The 24,171-nt window shown below is 45.2% G+C and overlaps 1 protein-coding gene across 3 annotated transcripts in view; it reads left to right on the top strand.

The window, feature by feature from the left end:
* Nucleotides 1-4,224: 4,224 nt before the first annotated feature.
* Nucleotides 4,225-24,171, top strand: part of TPK1 (thiamin pyrophosphokinase 1) — a 352,935-nt gene continuing 332,988 nt past the window's right edge. The window contains exons 1-2 of one of the 3 annotated variants that reach the window (XM_058655023.1): nt 4,225-4,270; nt 4,514-4,572. In XM_058655023.1, coding sequence (XP_058511006.1) covers nt 4,530-4,572 — 43 coding nt within the window. In that variant the 5' untranslated portion in view covers nt 4,225-4,270; nt 4,514-4,529. Of the gene's footprint in view, nt 4,271-4,385; nt 4,573-24,171 lie in introns of those variants that run through there. The other 2 variants (XM_058655024.1, XM_058655025.1) reach the window with 2 other exon arrangements.

A 24,171-nucleotide genomic window follows, 5' to 3' on the forward strand; every position in this document is an offset into this window, starting at 1 on the left:
GCCATGATTGAATCATGATGGTTTTGTAACAGGGACACAGACACCCACTCCTGATGCTTTGTGCCACCTAGGGATGTTGCTAGCTAGAAGGCCATCACCACCTGTGGCCCTGCGATCTTGGACCTTTACAACTATGAACCACATTAACCAACCTCAAGAATGTTGGTATAACAAGACAAAAGCTGACCAACACACCATCATTTTCACTAGTGAGGATAATGGTGCAGTTAAGCTTTCACAGTCCATCGGAACTGTGAAGAACTGCACAGAACCTGAGCTAAGAAACCTTTTGACTCTGCCGGCAGGTAACTATGACAACAGCTCAGGGCAATGTCTATCTCAAATTGTACTCGTGATTTCTTCTCAGTAATGCTCTTATTTCAACCAGTCTTAAATGGTAACATTGCTTTAGATTAACTACTGGCTAAATAAGAAAATGTCTATGCCATCCCTGATGCTACATGCTATAGAGCTCAATTCCTCTGGGGAAATCAAGATCAACTGAGTAACAGCAGGCTCCATGCTTACACCAAGTTACCTAGCAGCCTAACGTTGTCAGTCACTGTCAAGTCGAGGCTCATGGCCCAAAACTATCATATAAAATGTACTTTTCGTTTTGCTTTGTTTCATATTATTTCCGATTTAAACTTTGTACCTATGACTGTCAAAATTCTGTAAAGATCCCTAACATGCTGGATCAGCACTTTGAGATGATAATTATTGCCCATGAAACTGACAAAATTGGGGTTGGCATTGTAGCACAGCATAGCAGACTAAGCCACTACCTGTAACACTGGTCTGTGTCCAGACTGCCACACTTTCGATCCAACTCCCTGCTGATGGCCTCAGACAAGCAGAAGAAAATTGGCTCAAGTATTTGGGGTCTCGCCACGCAGATGGGAGCCAGAGAGGAAGCTCCTGGTACTTGCTTCAGCCTGGCCCAGCCTGGGCCACTGCGGTTACCTGGGATGTGACCTCATGGGAGATTTCTTTCTCTCTGCCTCTCTCCCTTACTGTTATTCTCTCAAAATCAATAAATAAATCTAAAAAAAATCCATAAAGAATGTGGCTTTTTTTTGGGGGGGGGGGAAGATGTATTTACTTACCGAAAGGCAAACAGAGAGATCTTCCATCTTTGTGTTCACTTTACAAGTCATCGAACAACGAGGGCTTGGGCAGAATGGTGTCAGGGTCTTCAGTGTAGATGGCAGGAACACAAATACTTGGGCCATTATTTGCTGCTTTCCAGGCATGTTACCAGCTAGCACTCTAATATAAAATGTGGGCATCCCAAGCAATAGCTTAACCTATCTTGATGTGCACTGCATAAATAGGGTTGGAGAGGAAGGTGATACACAACCAAGATGGAAGAAATGAAAGACATAAGCCCAACGACCTTCGCCCAACTGCTGATCCTTACTCATACATTCCTACCTTAGTCTCTGATGCCCGAAGACTGTGAACTCAAGATACCACGAACAATCTTTCCTGTTCCTCCTTATCAGGTTACAACATAGCCCATTGCAACATAATGCCCAACCCACTAAAAGGTTTGTGGCTGATTCAGTGTTCCAATCAGTTCCTTCTAGATTGGAATCAGCCCAACAAAATTGGGGCAGGCCCATCTCAGCACCAGGGCATAAGTGAAACCTAACAGGAGTGGGATAGCGAGTAAGGCCACCACCAGAGACACTCGCATTCCATATGGGAGTGATCAGTGCTTCACTTCTGACCCAGCTCCCTGCTAATGGCCTGGGGAGGAACTGGAGAACAGCCCAGCGCTTGGGCCCCACCACCAGTGAGACCCTGGTCAGCAAGTTCCTAGCTCCTGGCGTTAGCCTGGCCCAATGCTGGCCAATGTGGCCTCCCAGGGAGTGAACCAACAGGTGGAAGACACCTCACATTCCATGTCTACCTGTCACTCTTTGAACTAAATAAATCATCTTTACAAACAGAACCTTAACAAAGTCACTTAGCAATGCTTTCAGAGAAAAGGTCTTAGAGAACTGTGTCAATTATCATAATGAAAAGGGAGCCATTTGTGTTAGGCTGTAATAAAAGCAATTAAAACAAAGTTGGATGATTGGGAAAAAGATTTCATGCATGTATACCCAATAACAACAATCAGAAAAGTTTCTGTAAGGTTACAGCCATGCAGGAAGCCCTCCGCAGCCTTACCAAAGCCTGTGGCGTACCTACCCAACAACTGCTGTTTAGCTTGGACCGACACAACTCCTGTTGATCCTTGTAACCATGAATTATTATTTTAAAATAACTTTTCCTTTTGCTTTTAAGTTGTCCCTTGTCTCAATTCTTTGCGATTTTCCCATGGTTTTCATATTCTGTAAGTTTTCCTAGTTACTTCCAAACAATTTAGAGAGTCCCTGTTATCTAAAGCTTAAGACTTTCTAACTTGTCGATTCATAACGTGGATCAACTTGCCAGTAGTATTAATTTTTAAAAGCCTTAAGGTCTACAAGAATGTTGTTTAAGCTATGATATGTCTTCCCTGAAGACTCTATCACATATTTATTATATTGCTAATCTTGGAAGCCCAAAATGTTTTTAGGGTTAGCAACACTGATTCATTCATTTTAATACAGTTTAACAAATAAGTTAAATTCACGTATAAGCTTATTCTAAAAATCCTTATTAACAAAACATAAAAGATATAAACAAAACTGGTATCTCCTTGAACCGATTGTCTCTTACCTACTTCATCCTGAACCCATGTGGAAGACCCAGAAGTAGTTCCCTGCTCCCGGCTTCAGACAGGTTCATTTTCAGTTGTCATGGCCATTTGGGAAGTAAACCGGTGAAAAGAATGTCTCTCTTTCTCTCTATGAATCTTCCTTTCAAACAAAAATATATAAATCTTAAAAGATTTTTATTAACTTCTTGAGAGGCAGAATGACAGAGAGAAAAAAAGTGAAGATGAGTATAAGAGTATAAGTTCCTAGCTCATTAGACCCACTCAGGTCAGGAGGCAGAACTCCACGCAGGCCTCTGAGAGAGCAGCAGGGACTCAGGCATCACCTGGGGACTCCCAGGAGTTTGGTGGGAAGCCTGAGGGGAATGGGAGGTACTGAGAGTTGATCTCAGTACCCTGAGATGGCACCCCAAACAGCGGCTTAACTTGCTCTGCTACAACACATTTCGCAAGCACAGCCAAGTGCGTTTGAAAACTGTGAGGTTATTTTGCCATTTTCACTTACAAAATCTATTCTACTCCTAACATTTTGCGCATGGGGTTATACTGACACAGTTTAATTTTTTCAACGCTTTGATTCGATATTCCATAGTTTTCTATTTTCTTTCATCTTATGTTAATCCATTTCAGTTTAACCTTTAACCTGGATGAAGCACACCACATGGCTGGAGAAACAGCAATGAATAAAAAAGACATAGGTCTCCCCCTCAAAACGCTGGTGCTGTGGTTGAGGTGATCAATTATATGCAAACGTGACAAATACAGATTATGACAGATATTCACAGACAAACGTTATTCTAGATGAGCTAAACGGGGAAAACAGATACAGGTAAACATGTATGTACATACATCCTCATACATGAACTTCGAAGGGAGAGTTGACACACTGGGAAGCCAAGTGGCAGCACGCATCAGATAAAAGGATGACTTCCAATGAAACTGCGAAACACACCTTGCTGTGCCACCGCTGCTGTGCCCACAGTGCCATGGTGCAGTTACACAGCAGGTTAGATCCCTGCTTCCTTCTGAAGGAATACACTACTGTAATAACACGTGGGAAACGCTGGCGTGCCTGAGCATGGGGAGGGAGGACGGGCGGACGGAGGGCAATGCCTACACCCACAAAATCGTATCACGGAGCAAAAACAACCAAAAATAAACAGGGACGGGGCAGGCGTTTAGGGAGGACACCTGCGGCTGGCGAGAGAGTCCCCGAGAGTAAGGGCAAGGCCTGAGGGGCAAACGATGCAAGCCGACGGAGGGGGGGACGCGGGCTGCTCGAGAGCCCACGGCGGCCTCCTGGCCCAAGGGGCCGGCCGAGGGCAGAGCAGCCACACGGGAACGCCCCGGTGGGAGAAGCAGCCCCGAAGAGCGGCCGTGAGGGGAGAGCAGCCATGAGGTCAGGGGCGGGAAGGCAGAGCGCGGGCCCCCGGCCGGAAACGGGCGTGACCGCTCGGGGCGCTCCCGCTTCCGACGGCGGCCCCAGGCGCCTCCGCCGAGCGCCGAGCCGCAGATCGGCCGCCTCCGCCGAGCGCCGAGTTGCAGAGCGGCCGCCATCGCGTAAGTGCGGCCGCCGGCGGCGAGTGGGAGGGCGCGGGGAGGGCACGGCCGCCCGCCTGGCTGCCGAGGCCCCGGATGGAGACTGGCGCCGGGGTGGAAGGAGGGCGGCGGCGACGGCGGCCCTGCCGGGTCGGGGGACGCCCAGGGCTGCCGGTGGCGCTGGGCCGCGTGGTAGGGGCTCTGCGTGCGGTGTGAGGAGACTGGAAAAGTCCTAACCTCGCACTTTTGTTTGTTTTAATGTAGAAGCCAGTCATCCACTATGGAGCACACCGTAACACCGTTGGAGCCCCTGCTGCCCACCGGTACTGTATTTCTTCCCAGCCTTTAGCGCGTCACGGACAGGCACCTGACACAGGAGCGCCGAATGCTTCCCGCGTCCCCCAGTTCTGACCCCGGGGGTGCAGGGCTCAGCCTCACATTCCAGAGCTGAAGGTGGACCTGAGCCCTTCCCATCCTAGGATTGTGGCAGATGTCAACGGACCTCTTAGTTTGTGCAGTCTGTGAGCCGGGCAAGCTCTCCCAAGGTGTAAGATGCACTCAGAGGGGTTTCATTTTGTATTTAGCTTTCAAACTCTTGTACTTCCTGAGCAGGTAGAGTGAACGCGGCTTATGACACTGTTAAGTAGTGTTTTGTGCTCAGCTGCAGTAGAAGTTGATTGCGGAGCATGCAATAGATTCACTCTTGCTTTTTACTGTGTTTTCATCGTGTGGAACTTGGTGCACTATTTTCATGAAGTTGGAAGCACGGTGTTCATGGGTGTGTTTTGTAGCTCATGTAGCTACTCCCCATCCTGACTTAAGTTGTGTTCAGACAGAAGTGTAGCAGCCTGACGTGGTACCTGCACACCTGGCTGTCGTTCAGCAGTAGCAGCACCGGAAGCATTTCCAAGAATCAGGATTAGATTCAGGTGGCCTGTTGAGTTGCCTCAAGACTTGACTGAAAACTTGCAAGGTTTTCTAGTTTAAAAGAAGTATGGTCGAGGCAGTGCTGCATAGTCAGGGTTGTACTGGGAAACTAGAATGCGTGGGTTTAAACCCAACACTGTCATGTTCTCTCGTCTGACCTTAGCGTTCAGAATTCTTGTTCTTATCTGAAGCAGACCTACGTCCCAGGGTTAGAGGGAGTCTAGGAGCTGGCCCGCGGGAAGCACATTGTTGTCATAGCCAGGAACTGGTTCTGTTCAGCAGCAACCATAGGGAGCAAAAGGGCAGCTGGTTCTGAGGGTCAGTGCCCAGATGGGCGAGGATTGCAGTAAAACACTCAGCAGCTGAGTGGAGGAGGCCTTGACCGTCAGTCCCACGCTGTAAACTCATGCTGGAGTGGACCTGTAGGGGGATGGTTATACCCCTTAGGTGAGACAGGATTGAGCCCGCCCTCGTCTGGCCGGTTCTCTGTTCCTGATATTTCCACAGGTAGAACAAGCCATGCGTTCCTCTTGTCGGGTTCACCTTTAGGCCTGAAACAAGGGCACGGGGCATGTTTATATTGACGATATAGAGATGATTATTTAAAAACAGATTAGTTAGCACAAAGACGTCTGAACAGTGCCAGGTGCTTTAGGAATTCAGTTACACAGTTAACTTGAAGCTAAGCCCTTTATGAGGAAGTAATGTTTTTTATTATGAGGTCTATGCATCTAATTTCGTAGTGTCATTTATCTCATATTCCCTCAGATACAGTGTGATCAACAACCTAACATTAAAGCTGATTCTCTGCCAATTAAGAAGTTACTACATAAGCTGAGACTGAAATATTCATCTCTAAATACTTAGCATCAGCTCAGAAACAGTGTTAGTCATGACTTGTTCTTTTTGTTGTTGTTGCCATTAGCTAATGTAGATATCATTAAAGAAAAACAATCAGAACAATCCAGAAAGTGGATGTTTCCTGAACTCTTGCTTCTATAGTCAGTGTTAATCTTGTCTTAAACAAAAGCGCTTCTATTTCACTTTGTAAGTACTGTTTAAGCGTTGTGAGTTCAGATACGACTATTTTTTTCGTCTCAGAGGTTGTATGATCTCTTTTTGTCCACTTTTTCCCAAACACGATAGTAGCATAAGGTAAATAGTTTGTCCTACTTATCAGAGATTATATTCTAAACATGCATACACTATTTTAATTTGTGTATGAAAGTATACATAGATACATTTTAAAAATAAGATGCTTAACATTCTTTTTAAAAAGATTGATTGAAGTTTATTGGAAAGGCAGTTCAGATTTACAGAGAGGAGAGGCAAAGATCTTCCATCCACTGGTTCACTCCCCAAGTGGTTGTAACGACCTGACCTATGCCAATCTGATGCCAAAGCTTGTTTCAGGTCTCCCACGTGGGTGCAGGGTCCCAAGGCTTTGGGCCGTCCTCCACTGCTTTCCCAGGCCACAAGCAGGGAGCTGGATGGGAAGTGGAGCAGCTGGAACAGGACGTGACACCCATATCGAATCCTGGCATGTGCGAGGTGAAGATTTAGCAAGGAGGCTATGGGACCAGGCTTGGGAACATTGGATTGAAGTTAAGCGAAGCCCAGGGGAATCAGAAGAGTGTAGCAGGTGCAGGTGGATTGAGAGAGGGCTCAGGGCTGCATCTAGACACAGGACACACAGGTAATGTTGCGGGGTGAAGGTAGAGACAATCTGATGACGCTTGCGAGGACTGATGGAGAAGCTGGGAGAAGCTGGTGAGGTGTTGAGGGTAGAATCAGGCTGTGGAGGAAAGAAATTTATTGCAGGGTAGGAGATGTAAAGTTCTTGAGGGGAAAAAAAAAAGTTTTGTTCTCATTACTCTATGGAATAGTCCATAGGCAAACTTTTTTTTTTTTAATTTTTGTTTTTTGTTGGAAAGTCAGGTATACAGAGAGGAGGAGAGACAGAGAGGAAGATCTTCCGTCCGATGATTCACTCTCCAAGTGGCCTCTATGGCCAGAGCTGAGCCGATCTGAAGCCAGGAGCCCAGCGCCTTTTCTGGGTCTCACACGTGGATTCAGGGTCCCAAGGCTTTGGACCGTGCTTGACTGCTTTCCCAGGCCGCAAGCAGGGAGCTGGATGGGAAGTGGAGCTGCCAGGATCAGAAACAGTGCCCATGTGGGATCCCGGGGTGTGCAAAGTGAGGACTTCAGCTGTCAGGCTACCGTGCCGGGACCCATAAGGCAAACTTCAAAAATACCATTTTATTAGAAATTCAGGGAGCTGAACAAAGACCTGCTGGTTTACTCCCCCAAACCCTGTACCTGCTAGGACTGGGCAAGGCCTAAGTCACAAGGCCAGAGCTCAGCCAGGGTCTCCCGTGCAGGTGACAGGGGGTGTATTAGTGGGCGGCTGGTATGGGATCGGAGCCAAGTCTGAGGCCAGGCACTCCCATGCAGGATGTTGGAGACTGAGGCAGCGTCTTCGCAGCTGTTCTAGATGCCTGCCCCAAAGCAGAATTTTATATATCCCACAACTCAAAATGTGTACTGCAATATTTGCTAACCAAATACATTTCACAAAGTTTGTGGAAAATAGTTATTGTGATTTAAAAAAAAAGAAGAAGAAACAGCACATTTCATATTTCTTGCACTGAAATAAGCATTTTAGTTTCATTTCTTCCCACAAAATTTTTGAAATATCCTGATGGTTATGCACCATCTAATGATTTTTTGGTCAGACATTTTCCATGTCTGACGGTATGGTCCCAAAACATCATAAAGTACTTGGGAAGTTCTTACTGCCTTGTCTTTTCTCTGTGCGTTTTCTGCAGTTAGCTACGTCTGGGTATGCGCATGCTGGCTGTTGTCTTAGAGTTGAGTGTCCACTGAGTACAGCAACGAGCAGCGTAGCGGCAGTGGGCTGGACCACACGGGCTAGGACTGCACCATGCTAGGCTGTCGGGTTTGTGTAAATATACTCTGATATTTGCATAAGATGAAATGACCTGAGGATGAAGATTATATGTATTTTTGAAATGCCGAGTGATAAAGAAGGCAGGCAGGAGTAAGTGTGGGGTGGGGGATCCAGTCTTCCATCTGCTGAGTCACTTGGCACATTCCTTAATAGACAGGACTGGAGCAGGCCAAAGCAGGGAACCAGGAGTCCACTGGCATCTCCCACTTGGGTGGCAGGAACTCAGGGGCTCTGGGCATGGGCGTGTCCAAGGTACACTGGCAGGAAGCCGGATTAGGGTGCTTGGGGCATGGGCCATGTCCACGCACACTGGCAGGAAGCCGGATTAGGGGGCTTGAGGCATGGGCCGTGTCCAGGCACACTAGCAGGAAGCTGGTTTTGGGGGCTCGGGGCATGGGCTGTGTGCAGGCACACTGGCGGGAAGCCGGATTAGGGGGTTTGAGACATGCGCCATGTCTAGGCACACTGGCAGGAAGCTGGTTTAGGGGGCTTGGGGCATGGGCTGTGTCCAGGCACACTGGCAGGAAGCCAGATTAGGGGGTTTGAGGCATGGGCTGTGTCCAGGCACACTGGCGGGAAGCTGGATTAGAGGGCTCGGGGCATGGGCTGTGTGCAGGCACACTGGCAGGAAGCCGGATTAGGGGCCTCTGGGCATGGGCTGTGTGCAGGCACACTGGCGGGAAGCCGGATTAGAGGGCTCGGGGCATGGGCTGTGTGCAGGCACACTGGCGGGAAGCCGGTCTAGAAGTGGAGTTGGAACTTGTTCTCAATGTCTGTGACATGGGACACTGGCATCTCTAGTGGTGCTTTAACCCTATTGACACAATTCCCACATTTCTCAAAGTCTTTATCTTGGCCTTGAAGGCTTTCTAGTACTAACTTTATCATCTGGAGTGTTCTTTGCTAGCCGTTAACATTGTTACTAAGTTTTAACCATGCTGTTGGGTATGTAGAGATATCTCTATAATTTTAATTTCCATTCTTTTTGTGATGTTTTCCTTGTACCGCATGGCTATTGGTCTTCCCTCTGTTTTTGCACATTTTGTGGAGTATTTGTCTTATCCATTTTTGTTGGGTTTATTTCCTTTTGAAAAGTTTCATAGGAGTTCCTTATATATTCTGGGTACTGTTTTTAAATTGTTCCTATAATCTTGGGCCGTTTTGCTTTGTGTCTGAATTCTGATAATGGTTTTTATTATGAAGCTTTATATTCAGAGCTGCACATCTTTGAAACAGTTTTTGAAAATTAGGTTGGTTTACCTTAAATAGCCCAAAATAGGGGCTGTCTCTGTGACCTAGCAGCCTTGCCATCCCATGTGAGTGTCCTTTGTCAATGTCCTTGGGAGTGTGGTGGAGGCTGTCCTGGCGCTTGGGTGCCTGAGCCCCTGCACACTTAAGGATCCTGAATGAGGATCCTGGCTCTTGTCTTGGGGCCTGTTCAGTTCCAGCTGTTCCAGCTGTTTGTAGAATGCGCCAGCAGATGAAAGATCTGTCTGCTTCCCCTTCTCCCTCTAACTCTGCCTCTCAAATCAAAATTAAATAAATAACTCGTTTTAAAAAATGGCCAAAATAAAAACGCTGCCTACATTCTCGTCAGTATCATTACTTTTGTATGTGTTTATTCTGGAAGTTCTTAAGACACACCGGTTACAGAGGTTTTAATTTCAAGTTTAATAAGATCACTGATTTTTGTAGCTTTACACTTTTCTTTCAGCCTTATGAAGGCACAGTGAAAAAATAATATTGGAAGCTTCACAACATGGCATGTGCACATTAGACAAAGAGATACAAACAAAGGTGAAATAGCATTCACCGGCCTCCCAGAGAGAGCCGTCATTGCACGTATGGACTTGCACTCGTGTGTTTATACCCTTCTAGATACTTCCTTAGTGCCACAATGTGCTTCAGTATTCTTCCAAATCACAATGAGAATTTAGTGGAAGTTGTTGTACTCAGTGTCGAATTCCACTTTTCCATATCAGCTTTTATAATATCTAGTATCTGTGCATATTTTAAATTTCCAGGTCCCCAGAGTGCCAGTTTCGTAGTTGGATGCCCTGTGGATTTTCCTGGGTCTCTGTAAAGCTAGCGTAGTTACCCCTCACTCACATCTTTTTTTTTTTTTTTTAAAGATTTATTCATTTTATTACAGCCAGATATATACAGAGGAGAGACAGAGAGGAAGACTCACATCTTTAATGTTAACATCAGCGCCGGCGTATCACTCCGAAGTGGGTGTGGTGCAACAACAGACTGGAGCAGTCTGTAAAAATGTGAGTCAAGAAATTATTTTCTCTGCATGTTTTTATTTTCATCACTTCTGTGCAAATGAGACTTTCACTGGTCACTTTGTATTTCTTTGCAAAGGATCGCAGATTCAGGCAGCTATATTTCAAAGAGACCGTGATACTCTTCGAAATTATTTCTTAGGAGCTTAACTGCCACTGTGGGAGTTGATTCTGAATTGAGTTACCATCTTAAGGATGACCTGTGCCGGCTTGATCAAGTCAACATGGTTACATTACAGGCTTTTCCGAAAGCTGACATTGACGTCACACTGTGTGGCAGGTGTGTTCTGACGCTTTGCAGTCATGATGTCTGCGCATGAGTTTTGGAACTGGCAGGCCAGTCCAGGCTTGAGGTTCAGCTGAGTTTTTCATTAGTTAAGTGACCTTGGCATGCCAGTCGCTTTTCTAGAACCTTGGTTGCATTATCTGTGAGAAATATGAGTTACTCATATCTCAATGTGAAGTCCTTGGGCAAATTTAGGATATAATAAAGTATGAAAAGTAAGTTGAAGCAGTTGAATCGCATTCTACATGTAAAACAGTCTTATTAGAACTTTGCACTAGATAAGCTTTAATGTGCTGATTAATGAATTCTGAAATTTCTGCATCTTTTTGTGTAATTAATTCTTTTGGGAGATAGCCACTTATTTTAGCGAGTGTGTTCAATCTAGTTAGGAGAGAAGATATTTGGATAGTTCTGTCAGAACTATTCTTGGTACCTGGGTTCTGTGTTTTTCTCATGCTTGCAAAACTATTAGTGATAGATATATGAAGTATTTTTTGAAAGACTTACTTATTTTTATTGGAAAGGTAGATTCACAGAGAGGAAGAACAACACAGCGAGATCTCCCGTCCATGTTTCGCTCCCCCAATGGCTGAAATGGCTGGAGCTGGGCCAATCTGAAGCTAGGAGCCTGGAGCTTCTTCCAGGTCTCCCACATGGATATAGGGGCCCAAAAATTTGGGCCTTGCTCTGCCGAATTTCTAGGTCTTTAGTAGGGAGCTCAATTGAAAGTGCAACTGGCAAGACTTGAACTGGGTGCCTATATGGGATGTTGGTATTGCTATGCTATAGTTCCCAGTTGCTATGCACCAGTTTCCATGAAATCCTTGCTATGTGACGCAATACACTGTTTGGTGCCTCATGGTGAAGTAGTAAGAAATTTGGTGGAAATATTTCTTGTTCTTCTAGAGACTCAGTTTCCATTGAAAATACCTGGTTAAATCCATGAAAAGCATAACAGAACCTGGGAGTGGGAACGGACACACCCCAGCTACCAGTGCTTATCTGGAAAATCCCTGTGAAATCTGTACCTAGCACTTGACCCTCATGTGATTGAGCTCCCTACTAATGACCTAGCAATTCAGCAGAGGAAGATCCAAATTCTTGGGCCCCTATATCCATCTGCCTGTTTGCATCAGCAGGCCAGCTTTCTGAAGGTGTCGCCTTTGGTGGAAAGAAAAAAGCATATCACAGGATGGTCTAGCAAGGTGTCGGGGGCATGAGTGCGTACATCGGGCTCTGCAGAGCTGGGTTGGCAGGAAGCTTTCATGGATCAAGTGGAAGGGCACTGGGATGCAGAAACACCTCGCTAGGCAAGCTCTGCCTGGAGGGATTTGACGTTAGGTCACCATGGTAAGGTGGACTTTTTTTTTTTTATAGTAATTTGTTTAAAGTTATTTGAGACACACATAGACAGCCACTCAGGAACATCTCAGTTCACTCCCCTTTTGCTTGCAGGGACCTGATTGGGAGTGTGGTAGGGGGGAGGCGGGGAAGCTGGCAAATTGGTACACAGTCCTGTGGGTGGACAGGAACCCAGTCACTGGAGCCATCCCCATTCCTCCCAGGGTCTACATTAGCAGAGTTGGGAATGGGATTGGAGAATAAAACCCAGGCCCTTTGGTGTGGAACACAGGCGTGTTAACCACTAGGTGACAAGCTGGATGTGGGCTTCCTGGTTTCTGTCCTCAGCAGCAGCTTTTGAAAAGGCTCTGGGGTAGCAAGTTCGGTGGTGCCTTCGTGTTTGGTTTTGGTTGCTAGATTTCCCATCTTCTGTGCAGGCCCAGGCTGTGTGACATGTAGTTGTCTTCCATGTCCTAAAAAGGACAGATTGAAAAGTATGATGAGACTGTGAGCTTTCTGAACCTGGGGAGTTGGGGGGAAAGCACCATGTAGTATGGAGTAGCTTGCCTCCATTTTGTCTACTTGATACGATCTGCCTTTCCCCTATCTAATTTTTGATTTTCATATTTGCCTCACTTTTTGTTATCCTTTTAATGAATTTCATTATATTGAATGACAACATTTCTGGGTAATCCTCAGTGTTCATGGCCAAGTTACTTCTCTGGCCTTAAGAAATGTCTCATTAACCCTGAAAGCCATCTTTTCCACATCATCTAGAGCATCAGTTTTCTGTGCCTTAGTGGTACTTAGTCTTACGTCACCTCCTCCCCATCTTTGCACACTAGCATTTTACTAGCCATATGTGTATAGAAGCTACAATTTCTAATGTGAGATTAAAAACCTTTAATCTCTTGAAAAAAAAAAAAAAACCTTGCAAGTTGACACTTTGTGGCATTGGCAGTCAGACTGGTGTTCTCTTGTATGAAATGATTGAAAACATTAAGCATTTTTTAATATTCACAAGACTAAAATATTGCGGTTGGTTCAATCCTCTCTTCTGTCCCCACATCTGTAGGTGTTGTTAAATTTACAACAGAGGTCTTTTGAGGATTTCCAGGTAAATGTGGTGTATTTGTATATTAGCTTCCCGTGAAATGAACTTTATTAGCTTTTTTCCCTAGTTAAATCCATCAGAAACAGTAGCTGACAAGCATGCTCCGAACAGATGAATTTCACTTGAATTCTCTCCCTGTGGTTTTATTACACCGCTGTCTTTGTTGATATTTATTTTCTATGGGGAAATGTTTCCTTTTGTTTTTCAACTTGTAGCAAATATAGCTTTTGATTTACTCTTAAGTCGTCTTGAGGGTTTGGCCTCCTGGCCCAATTGCTCTCGACAGCTCTTCTTCCTTCAAGCTGGGAGAACTGCTCTTGCTATTTCTGGTCTAAGGACAAGTGTGTGAGTGATGCGAGCTACGGATGGGTAGGCGCTTTGGGAATCACTGCTGTTCCCTGTGGAGACCTTTGCTAGCTGTCCTCTGCGAGGCTGTGTGGCTTCCTCATTCGCTAGTGTTCAGATAGTTTGATGTTTTTGAGAACACATGACCTTGTTGGATGGATAGCAGATAATTTTTATTTTTTAAAGATGAATTTTGTTGATCTGGAAGTCAGTTACGGGGGCAGATAGGATAGGTCTTCTGTCCTCTGGCTCGTTGCGCAAGTGGCCACAAAGATGAGGGTTGGCCTGCTATGGCCAGCGTGGGAGCTTCATCCAGGTCTGTCATGTGGGTGCCATATTGCACTGCTTTCCTGGGTTCAGTAGCAGGGGGCTGAACCAGAAGTGGAGCGGCCAGGACTCCTAACTGCTGCCCAAGTGGAATGCTGGTATTGCAAGCAGCGTTTTAACCCATTATACTGCAATGTCAGTGCCACAAACTGATTATTAAAAATGAAATGAAATTTATGTTGAGTTTTCCTATTTTCCAGCTTTCGGGAGACCTGTATTGGTTTTAGCTTACCTGCCCTTTAAATCTTAGAAACCAAACTAGACTTTCTTTTCCTCTTTTTCTAAAAAATATATTTTTATTATTATTTTTATTGGAAAGGCAGATATACAGAGGAGGAGAAACAGACAGGAAGATCTTCCGTCTGATGACACTCCCCAAGTGAGCGCAACAGCCGGTGCTGCACCAATCCAAAGCCAGGAGCCAGGAACTTCCTGCACGTCTCCCACGCGGGTGCAGGGTCCCAAGCCTTAGGGCCATCCTCCACTGCTTTCCCAGGTAACGAGCTGGATGGGAAGCGGGGCTGCCAGGATTAGAACCAGTGCCCATATGGGATCCCGGCGCATTCAAGGCAAGGACTTTAGTTGCTAGGCCACCATGCTGGGCCCACCTCTTTTTTTTTTTTTTTTCTGAAAATTGATTTGTTTGCAAGTGACCAAGTAAGAGATAGAGAGAGAGAGAGCGTGCGCTACAGAGAGAGGGAGAGAGGTCTTCCAGCTGTTGGTTCACTCCGTAACTGATCACAACATCGGGGATTGATCCGGGCCACAAGTGGAAGCCTAGAATTACCCAGGTCTCCCACGTGGTGGGCAAGGGCCCACATACTTGGTCTCTTACCTGCTGCTTTCCCACATTTATTAGCAAGGAGCTTGTTTGAAAGAGGAGTGAACAAAACTTACATCAGCACTCTGGTATAGGATGTTAACTTTGCAAGTGATTGCTTAACTCACCATATCACAACAGCAGCCCAGATTTTTCTTCCTTTCCTAGGAGTACTGAATATTACTGCTGCCTGTTGAGCAATTATTTGAGTTGCCTCCCTGCCATTTACCAGGAGCTATTCTAGGTACTGAGTACAGTGATCTTCCCTGTGTTCCATACTTTCCTGATCTAACTTCCTGTCCTAGACATTATTAGCTGCTCTTAAAAATGAGGAGTACTTTGGGCATGGCATTCTGGCCTATCAGCTAAGGTCTTTGCCTTGAATGCACCGGGATCCCATATGGGCACAGGTTCTAATCCTCGTGGCCCCGCTTCCCGTTCAGCTCCCTGCCTGTGGCCTTGGAAAGCAGTGGAGGACAGCCCAAAGTCCTGGGACCCTGCACCTATGTGGGAGACCTGGAAGAAGCTCTGGGTTCCTGGCTTTGGATCAGCTCAACTCCAGCCATTGCAGCACCTTGGAGAATGAATCATCAGATGGAAAATCTTCCTCTCTGTCTCTCCTCCTCTCTGTATATCGGACTTTCCAATAAAAATAAAATTAAGTCTTTAAAAAAATGAGGAGTACTTTCCACAGTGCTTTTTATGGCCTGTTTGCCTTGATTTTAGATTGCAACAACTGCAGGATTGGAGAATTCTAAACCAGAATGTCTTGCTAAATCATTGGAGGCGATGCTATATTAGGATTAAAAAAACATGCAAGAGCCATCTGGGAAAATGGAACTTTGCCTAACCTTGTTTAATTTACAAATTCTTTCTTGCCTTGTTGCAAACTGTAGTTTCTGGACCTGTGACATTAGCATGCCTGGGGGCAATAAGAAATTCCAAATCGCAGGCCCCATTTCAACTCTGCTTGAACAAAAATCTATACTTTAATAAGACCCCAGGGTTAGTCTTCAGCTCCTGCAAATTTGAGAAATCCCTAGTAGTCATATCAGGTCCCTTTAAAAAATAGTTGAAATCTTATCAAGGCCAGTGTGTGGCACACTGGTTAGGTTGTTATTTGGAATGAATGCCTGTGTCTCATTTTAGAGATCCTGTTTAGAACCCAGTTCCATGATTGTGGCTTCCTGCCAACATGCCGCCACCCTGGAAGGGCTGTTTATGGGCAAAAGCTTTTAAGAAGACATTAGAATCATTATTGCCTAAAGAACTTGTTGTGGAGAAGTAGATCAAGCCATTGCTTGCTGTGCCTGCAACTGTATTGAAACGCTTGCCTTCAGTCATAGCTACTCTGCTGTCAGTCCAGTTTCCCGCTGCTATACCTGGGAGGTAGCAGCTGATGGGTCATGTGCTTTGGTCTCTGACACCCATGTGCAGTTCAAGGCTTTTGTCCTTAGCCTGTCCCAGCCCTAGCTATTCTTGGTGTTTGGGGAATAAAAAGGAGATGGAGTATGTTTCCTTCTTTGTATCTTTGCCTTCAAACGGGAATTCAAATAATAAGGATGGTAAGTAGAAAATGAGACCTTTATTGCATGGTAAGAGATTTGCTATGCCTAAAGAGGCTTCATTCTGCATCATCAACTAGCTCCTAAGAACCCAGTCAGTCTGGTTAAAAAAGGGAGGGGGCCCAGTTAGGCTGCCTTAGATCAATAGCTTCTTCCCCTGCAAAATTGTCCTTTACAGTTTGTATTTGTTTATTTATGTTTGCCACAAATACCTTAGAAATAACAAACTGCACACCAGAAAGTTATATTTTAGAGACTGGGTTTAGTTCACTTTATGTAACAATTATGCTTGGGTTGCTACTCAGAGGAAAAGATGACATACTCAAGTAACCTGTCAGTTACTTAAACGTGGTTGTTGTTAAGATTTATTTTGAGGGCCCGGTGTAATGGCTCAGTGGCTTAAATCCTCACTTTGCATGCATCAGGATCCCACATGGGAGCCGGTTCATGTCCTACCTGCTCCATTTCCCATCCAGCTCCCTGTTTGTGACCTGGGAAGGCAGTCGAGGACGGGCCAAAGCCTTGGGACCCTGCACCTGCGTGGGATGCTGGGGAGAAGCTCCTGGCTCCTGGCTTCAGAATGGCTCAGCTCTGGTCATTGCAGCTGCTTGGCGAGTGAACCACAGGGTGGAACATCTCTTTGGCTGACTCTCCTTTTCTCTGCAAAAAAAAATTTTTTTTTAATTGGAAAGGCAGTTAGTTTTACAGAGAAAAGGAGAATCAGAGAGTGAGTGAGAGACAGAGAGAGAGAAAAATAGAGAGATAGAGAGAGAGAGATATCTTTCATGTACATTTGGTTCACTCCCCAAATAGCCGCAGTGGCTGGGGCTGAGCTGATCTGAAGCCAGCAGCCAGGATTTTCCTCCAGACCTGCCACAGTGCGCAGGAGCCCAAGGCCTGAGCCTTCCTCCCCTGCTTTCCCAGGCTGTAAGCAGGAACTGGATCACAAGTGAAGTAGCTGGAACATGAAACAAGTGTCCATAGGGATGGAGTGCAAAGCCAGGAGCTTTTTCCAAGTCTCCCACGCGGGTGCAGGGTCCCAAGGCCCCAGGCCGTCTTCGAATGCCCTCCTAGGCAGATGGGAAGTGGAGCAGTCAGGAGATGAAGCCATGCCCACATGGGATCCCTGTGGTTGCAAGGCAAGGACTTAGCCACTAGGCTACCACACTGGACCTGGAGCAGTACCGTTTTAACAAACGTATATTTTTTTTGAATGGCATGCTTGCACACACATGCACATGCATGTACACACATGCACACACACACACGAAGAGAGCAAAGATGAGGGGTGGAGGGAGGAACTAGAGACTGAGATCAAGAGAGAATTTGTTTATGTCCTAGGTTCACTACCTAATGCTAACGATAGCTGGCAGCCAGGAGCCTGGAATTTTGTATTTCTCGTGTGGGTGGCAGGAAGCCTTGCAGTCATACCAGGCAATGTCTTTTTTTTTTTTAGTTTTATTAATTACATTGCTTTATGTGACAGTTTCATAGGCTCTGGGTTTCTCCCAACCCCTCCCCATACCCTTCCCCCATGGTGGATTCCTCCACCTTGTTGCAGTATTACAGTTCAAATTCAATCAAGATTCTTTCTTTGCAAACATATACCAAGTATAGAGTCCAGCATCTTATTGTCCAGATAAGTTGAACAGTTTCTTGGTGAGACCATTTCTGGTCTAAAGATAGAGCTGGCAGAATATCGTCCCAATCAATTAAGAGTCCCAATATAACATCAACAACAATTTACAACATTATGGAATTGACATGGTTTTGAGTAACCAATATGTTAAAAAAAAATGCAAGTTCTTAGCCACATCTTGTGATTACCTCATTGATATCTCAATTTTAGTTTATACACAGAACCGGCTGCTATACCCCTTAAAATGGCTATAGGGTACTATTCAGCTGTCTCATGTCTATTTTCATTTTAGTATTTAGCTGTTTGTTGTGTTGAAGTATAATTTTGCTGGACTTGGCGGATGTTGGGATAATCTAGACTGGCTTATAACTCTAACAAGACATTTGTCAACAATTAAGATGCAGAACATTTTGTTTTTGGAGGGGTGTGCAGAGAAATCTTCAACACCATGGTGAGGAGTGACTAATCTTTGTGTCCCACCTACTGAGGTATGAGTAAATCCACATTAGCTCTTTCCTTTCAGATTCTAAGCTATACTTGTTGTTGTTTGTCCATTTATTCTAGGTTTTGTTTGTTTGTTTGTATGTTTGTTTGTTTTGAGGGGTTTCGGGAGTGATCCCAATGGTCATTGCGAGGGAGGGTAGGGGTCCACAGCTGGAGCCAGGTTAGGACCAGAGAAAGCTCTCCTCCCTGCTCCGGGGGGACGTTTATTGTTCTTCTGTTTCTGCAGACTGCTCAGGGCTTCTGGTTGACGTTCCAATGATGTTGGTTTCTGCACGGTAGTGTTTGGACTTCTTCCATCCCCTGCGGAAGCTCCAGCTGAAGTTGGGTGACCTCAGAGTTCTCGGCCTCCAAGGGCATCCCATTCCCTGTGGCCTCCTTGGCAGTTGGGATATAGTCCTTGTTGCTCGTATTAATAGTCTGTCGTGAAGATCTGGGAGTCCTCAGGGTTGGGATCCGAGCCTCCTCCTGTCCACCTGCTCCACTCTGGAGTGCCCCCCTGCTCCACACACGTGACCTCCTGTTAAGGGGCTGTCAGTATCGCTCCCGATTCCCCCCTCATGACCAGGCAATGTCTTAACCTGTACTTGTGCGTTACTTACCCGGGACAACATTTTTGAAATACTTTCAGAAGCTTTTGGATATAAATATGTGCCCCTGGGTGGGCCTAAATCTAAGAACTCTCATAAATATATACTTTTTTTTTCAAAGATTTATTTATTTTATTACAAAGTCAGATATACAGAGAGGAGGAGAGACAGAGAGGAAGATCTTCCGTCCGATGATTCACTCCCCAAGTGAGCCGCAATGGGCTCACTGCGCGCCGATCTGATGCCGGGAACCAGGAACCTCTTCCGGGTCTCCCACGTGGGTGCAGGGTCCCAAAGCTTTGGGCCGTCCTCAACTGCTTTCCCAGGCCACAAGCAGGGAGCTGGATGGGAAGTGGAGCTGCCGGGATTAGAGCCGGCGCCCATATGGGATCCCGGGGCGTTCAAGGTGAGGACTTTAGCTGCTAGGCCACGCCGCCGGGCCCAATATATACTTCTTAAAGTGCAATGCTACTCATCTTGAATGCTTCACAAAATATTTAGTAGAATTCTGAAGTGTCTGTTAAGCTTTTTCCACTTCTGTAATTGTGTGCAATATCCGGGGACATAATTCTTAAGCATGAAAAGAGATGTACGAGATGTACAGGGTAACACATAAGCTGAGAGTAAAACCTTGGAAGGAGGTGCCGCGAGTCTGGGTCATGTATCTCTTTCTGTGTATATTTTCGTGAAGCTGGTGGATACCACTGTTTCCATATGCATTTGTCCTCTCATGCTTGTCTTCTCTCTTTTTTTTTTTTTTAAAGATTTAGTCTTATTGGAAAGTCATATATAGAGAGAGGGGAGGAGAGACAGAGAGGAAGATCTTCCGTCTGATAATTCACTCCCCAAGTGGCTGCAATGACTGGAGCTGCACCAATCCGAAGTCAGGACCCAGAAGCTCTTCCTGGTCTCCCAGGCAGGTACATGGGCCTAAGGCTTTGGGCCATCTTTGACTGCTTTCCCAGGCCACAAGCAGGGAGCTGGATGGGAAGCAGGGCTGCCGGGATTAGAACCGGCGCCCATATGGGATCCCGGCACGTGCAAGGTGAGAACTTAGCCACTAGGCCACGCCGCTGGGCTTTTGTCTTATCTTTTCATGTCACATACTCTTACAGCTTTTTAGTGCCTGACCTCCAGTCAAATCGTGGCTTTGCCTGTAAGATCCTTTCAATTAATTTCTTCTCTCCCCCTTACCCCTTTTGTCAGCAAAGCAAACAAAAACCACAGAGAGGCTAGAACCCCAAATCTCTTATCAATTTGCAAAGCTGGAGTTCATGCTTCCTGCAGTCATTGCTGCTAACCACTGATTTCTCTCCGAGGCAGTCATCCAACTGAAGCATCCCTGGAGCTCTCAGGCGTGTGTCTGTCATGACCACTACCCCTGCCAGCGATCGCTCAGGCATCACAAACCCCAGAGGGTTAGAGGCTCCCTCTTGGCACAGAGTAACCCAAGGTTTGAAGCCAAAAGGATGGAGGACTCATTGCAAAAAGAATATCTGGCCTGAGAGGAATTCAGAACTTCAGGATTCCAGTATGTAGGCAGGAGCCCCCCAGGAGTGCATTGGTGCCTTTCCTATGTTTGTCAGAGGGTCTTTGGAGTTGGGTCCCTTTGTGGCTGGAGCTGTCAAAAGATGCAATGACAACAAATGTGACCTGAAGACCTAAATGGACTCTTACGTGCAAGTCAAGAATCAGGCAACAGCTCACTTAATTAGAAAGTTTTTTTTTTTTTTTTTCTGATGGTCTAAGGCAAAGGAAGGTGGCTTTGTAGCAAGCAAATGGACTGAAGCAAGAAAAAGGCAGATGAGCTGGTTAAGTTACTTACAGGTTTAGAGCAGAGGACGAACCTGCTGGCTTCACCGAACTGGATCCCTTTCAGTGGGTTGCAGGAACTTTTGTTTTTGCAAGCTGGTGTCCTGTGACTTGCCGTCTGGTCAGAGTACCTGCATTCTTGCTTGGTTCGGTTTCCCAGGGCTTAGTGCCTTTCTCTAATGTTTACTGAATATGTTCTCCGAAAATGATGATTATTTTCCAGAATATCTTTGAAGCAAGCTATGCCCAGTGATTTCTTTTGAGTGTTGTCTGCCAACGCGTATTGTGGTGATGCATTCAGGACACCTACACAGAGGATGGCTCACCAAGGGTTACTTCCAGCTATAATTGAAGCTGAAAAAAAATTGTCTACTACTTAAAACTGTGTAAAACAGATTGTTAGGTGCCGTTAGAATGGAATGCCTGACTTGTCTGACGGATGCTGAGTTGACCACATGTGGGCAGTACATCTTTCCGGTTCTGTGGAGTACACTGTTTTGAAATTCTGTATGGTTAGAAGTTAATCTAGGGGCCCAGCGGTGTGGCCTAGCGGCTAAAGTCCTCGCCTTCAACGCCCCGGGATCCCATATGGGCGCCGGTTCTAATCCCGGCAGCTTCACTTCCCATCCAGCTCCCTGCCTGTGGCCTGGGAAAGCAGTGGAGAATGGCCCAAAGCCTTGGGACCCTCACCTACGTGGGAGACCCGGAAGAAGTTCCTGGTCCCGGCATCAGATCGGCGCTTACCGGCCCGTTGCAGCTCACTTGGGGAATGAAACATCAGATGGAAGATCTTCCTCTCTGTCTCTCCTCCTCTCTGTATATCCGGCTTTCCAATAATAATAAAATCTCTAAAAAAAAAAAAGAAGTTAATCTAATAGGTAAACTATTACATATAATATATCAATTTATAGTTGATAGTTATGCAAATATCCTAACTAATTCAAATGAATTATTTTCAATAGGGGCACAATTGATTTCTTCCCTAAAAAGATGTGTAACAAACCATGTTACTACCCTGTTATACAAAACTTTCTCTTAATGTTGCTCTAAGCTGCTCGGTAATTTTATTTGTGGTACCATTAGAACAAAAGACACACTGAACTCGTATTAACTAACTAGGTCCATACAGCATAGTAATAGTTTTGATAGTGTTTCCTGTTAGTTCACTGAGGCCTAAATGCCTTGGCTCATTTTATATGTGTAACATACATTCATTTTATGTGTGCATGAAAGACATGATTACATTTTAAATTATGATTTGCTAGATTAAAATTTCTGTTTCGTGGTCAGTTCAAAAGGTGAATGAATAGGTCATTTGCATTTTTGTTGGACTCATTTTTCTTACCTGTAAATGATCCATTCCAGGCTACAAAATTGAAAGTGAAAATGCTTCTGTTAGAAAATGAAGTGTAGTGTGGGCAGGGACGAATATCTGCATGCTACCAGATACACTTGTTCAGTACAGGGGATTATTGGGGGAAACTTAGAAGCAGAGAAGTCACGGTGCGCATGAGCCCAGGTTCTCATCCAGGGGAAAGGCGTGCAGGCTGCTGAGGCACTCCCAGTGCCATGGAGATGGCTCCGGGAGAGGGATCTCATGCCCTGTGTGCTTGTGGGAAATTCCAGGAACTTCCAGGTCATTAGGAAGTGGAGTCTGAAAACCAATGGCTGATTCCAACCTGTCGTTTCATTACCTCTGACTGACTGAGCTGATTCCTGCAAACGATGCGAAAATGGAAGAAAGTGATAAAATAAACCTCCGTGGCACTCAGACTTGCGCTAGTTTTCCACACCTGTTTTCTAAGGAGGTAAATGGATGCAGTTGTCAAACAACTTTCTGTTTACACGATTACTAGTTTTATGTGTTTGGATTTCTGCATGCTCGTGTCCAGGCCCGTGTACCTTGTGTTACCTTCTAACTATAGAAATCTTTTTTTTTTTTTTCCTTTCTTAACCAACGAGTGTTTCAGTCACTTCTGAAACTAATTTTTTGTTTTGTTTTGACATTGCTCAGGTTTTAAACTTTTCCAATCTGAAATTTGGAACTAGAATAGGATTCACTTGGGATCAGCGAGCTGTCCAAGAACGGGAGAATAGAAGATGCTGACCTAGATAAGCGTTGGGAAGCTACGAATGTTGGCATCAGAAATAGAGCAGAACTGGGGAAAATGAGGTGCTAATGTCTATTTCCAGGTGTGTGGCACCCGAGGCTCTGAAGTGGCTGCAAAGCCAGAGGAGTTTGGGCACAGGAATCCTGAAGGAAACTTAATGCAGTTTTTGTTCAAAATCATAAATTGACTTCTTCCATTTCTGCCATCTCTTTCTTGATCCAAATTACTATTATCATAGGAACAGTTTGTTTTGAATATTCTCTCTTGTCTTTCATCAACCCACCTGGGTTGGTGTTATTGTGTTTCATGGGATCTGTTAGAATGTGCCTGCAGGAAATCCTGTTGATTAAAAATGTAAGTGAGGGGAAGCCGTGTGCAGACCAGCTCATGCTAATGACATTCATGAAAATTCGGGATTTGGTTAAAGTGCATGGGAGTGTGACATTAGATAACTGTGACAGGATTATGCAGGATTATGCAGTTAAATTTGTAAGTCTATCACAAATTAACCTTTCAGTTGCTGTTGGGAGATGAATTACTGTTTCTGCTTTCCAGCTAAGAACAATATTTGAGATAAAATCTGACATCACACTTTTGCCCTTTTACTGGTTTTTTTAAATGTAAATGGCTTATGTTTAGTCAGTCTTATGAAATTGAATCATTCTTATGGCATCAAAGATTTAGAGCTGCTCATGCAATTATTAACAGATACAGGAGCCCTACTCAGTCCAGATGTGAATACTTGCTGCTTACTTGAGTCAGGAGAGGCCTAAACTGTATTACTCATTTTTATGTATATATATATTTTTTTGCATAACAATGATGATTACGAACACCAGTTACTAAGTTGCCTAATCCATGTAAGTAGCCATTTTACCATCTTTCTCCATGTGGCTTTGTATTCACACACAGCCATTCTTATAATTTTTATTGTATTTTTAAATATTGTTTACATAGTTGAGAGAGGTGTATGCCCGCATGGGCCTCAGGCTGGAGTGGAGAAGGTTGAAGTATGGAGGAAGGTGGTTGAGATAAATATCCCAGTTCTTTTTATTTTCTTGTACACACGGGGTGGCGGGAAGGAGAGAGGGTCGCTCCTTGCTGTCAAACTACATCAGCACCTAGGAATGGAAGACGGTCATTTGATAATGTTTTAGAGACCCCCCTGATATGGGGAATCAGGGTGTTACTTGAATGGATCTGATAGTTCTGAGAAGTTGTTGGTTTCATTGCTGCAGGGTCCAGAAAATCTCTCCAAGTTCTGTTGGTTGACAAGGTCTACCTT

Source organism: Ochotona princeps, chromosome 25 (genome assembly GCF_030435755.1).
Source record: "Ochotona princeps isolate mOchPri1 chromosome 25, mOchPri1.hap1, whole genome shotgun sequence".
Lineage (NCBI taxonomy): Eukaryota > Metazoa > Chordata > Mammalia > Lagomorpha > Ochotonidae > Ochotona > Ochotona princeps.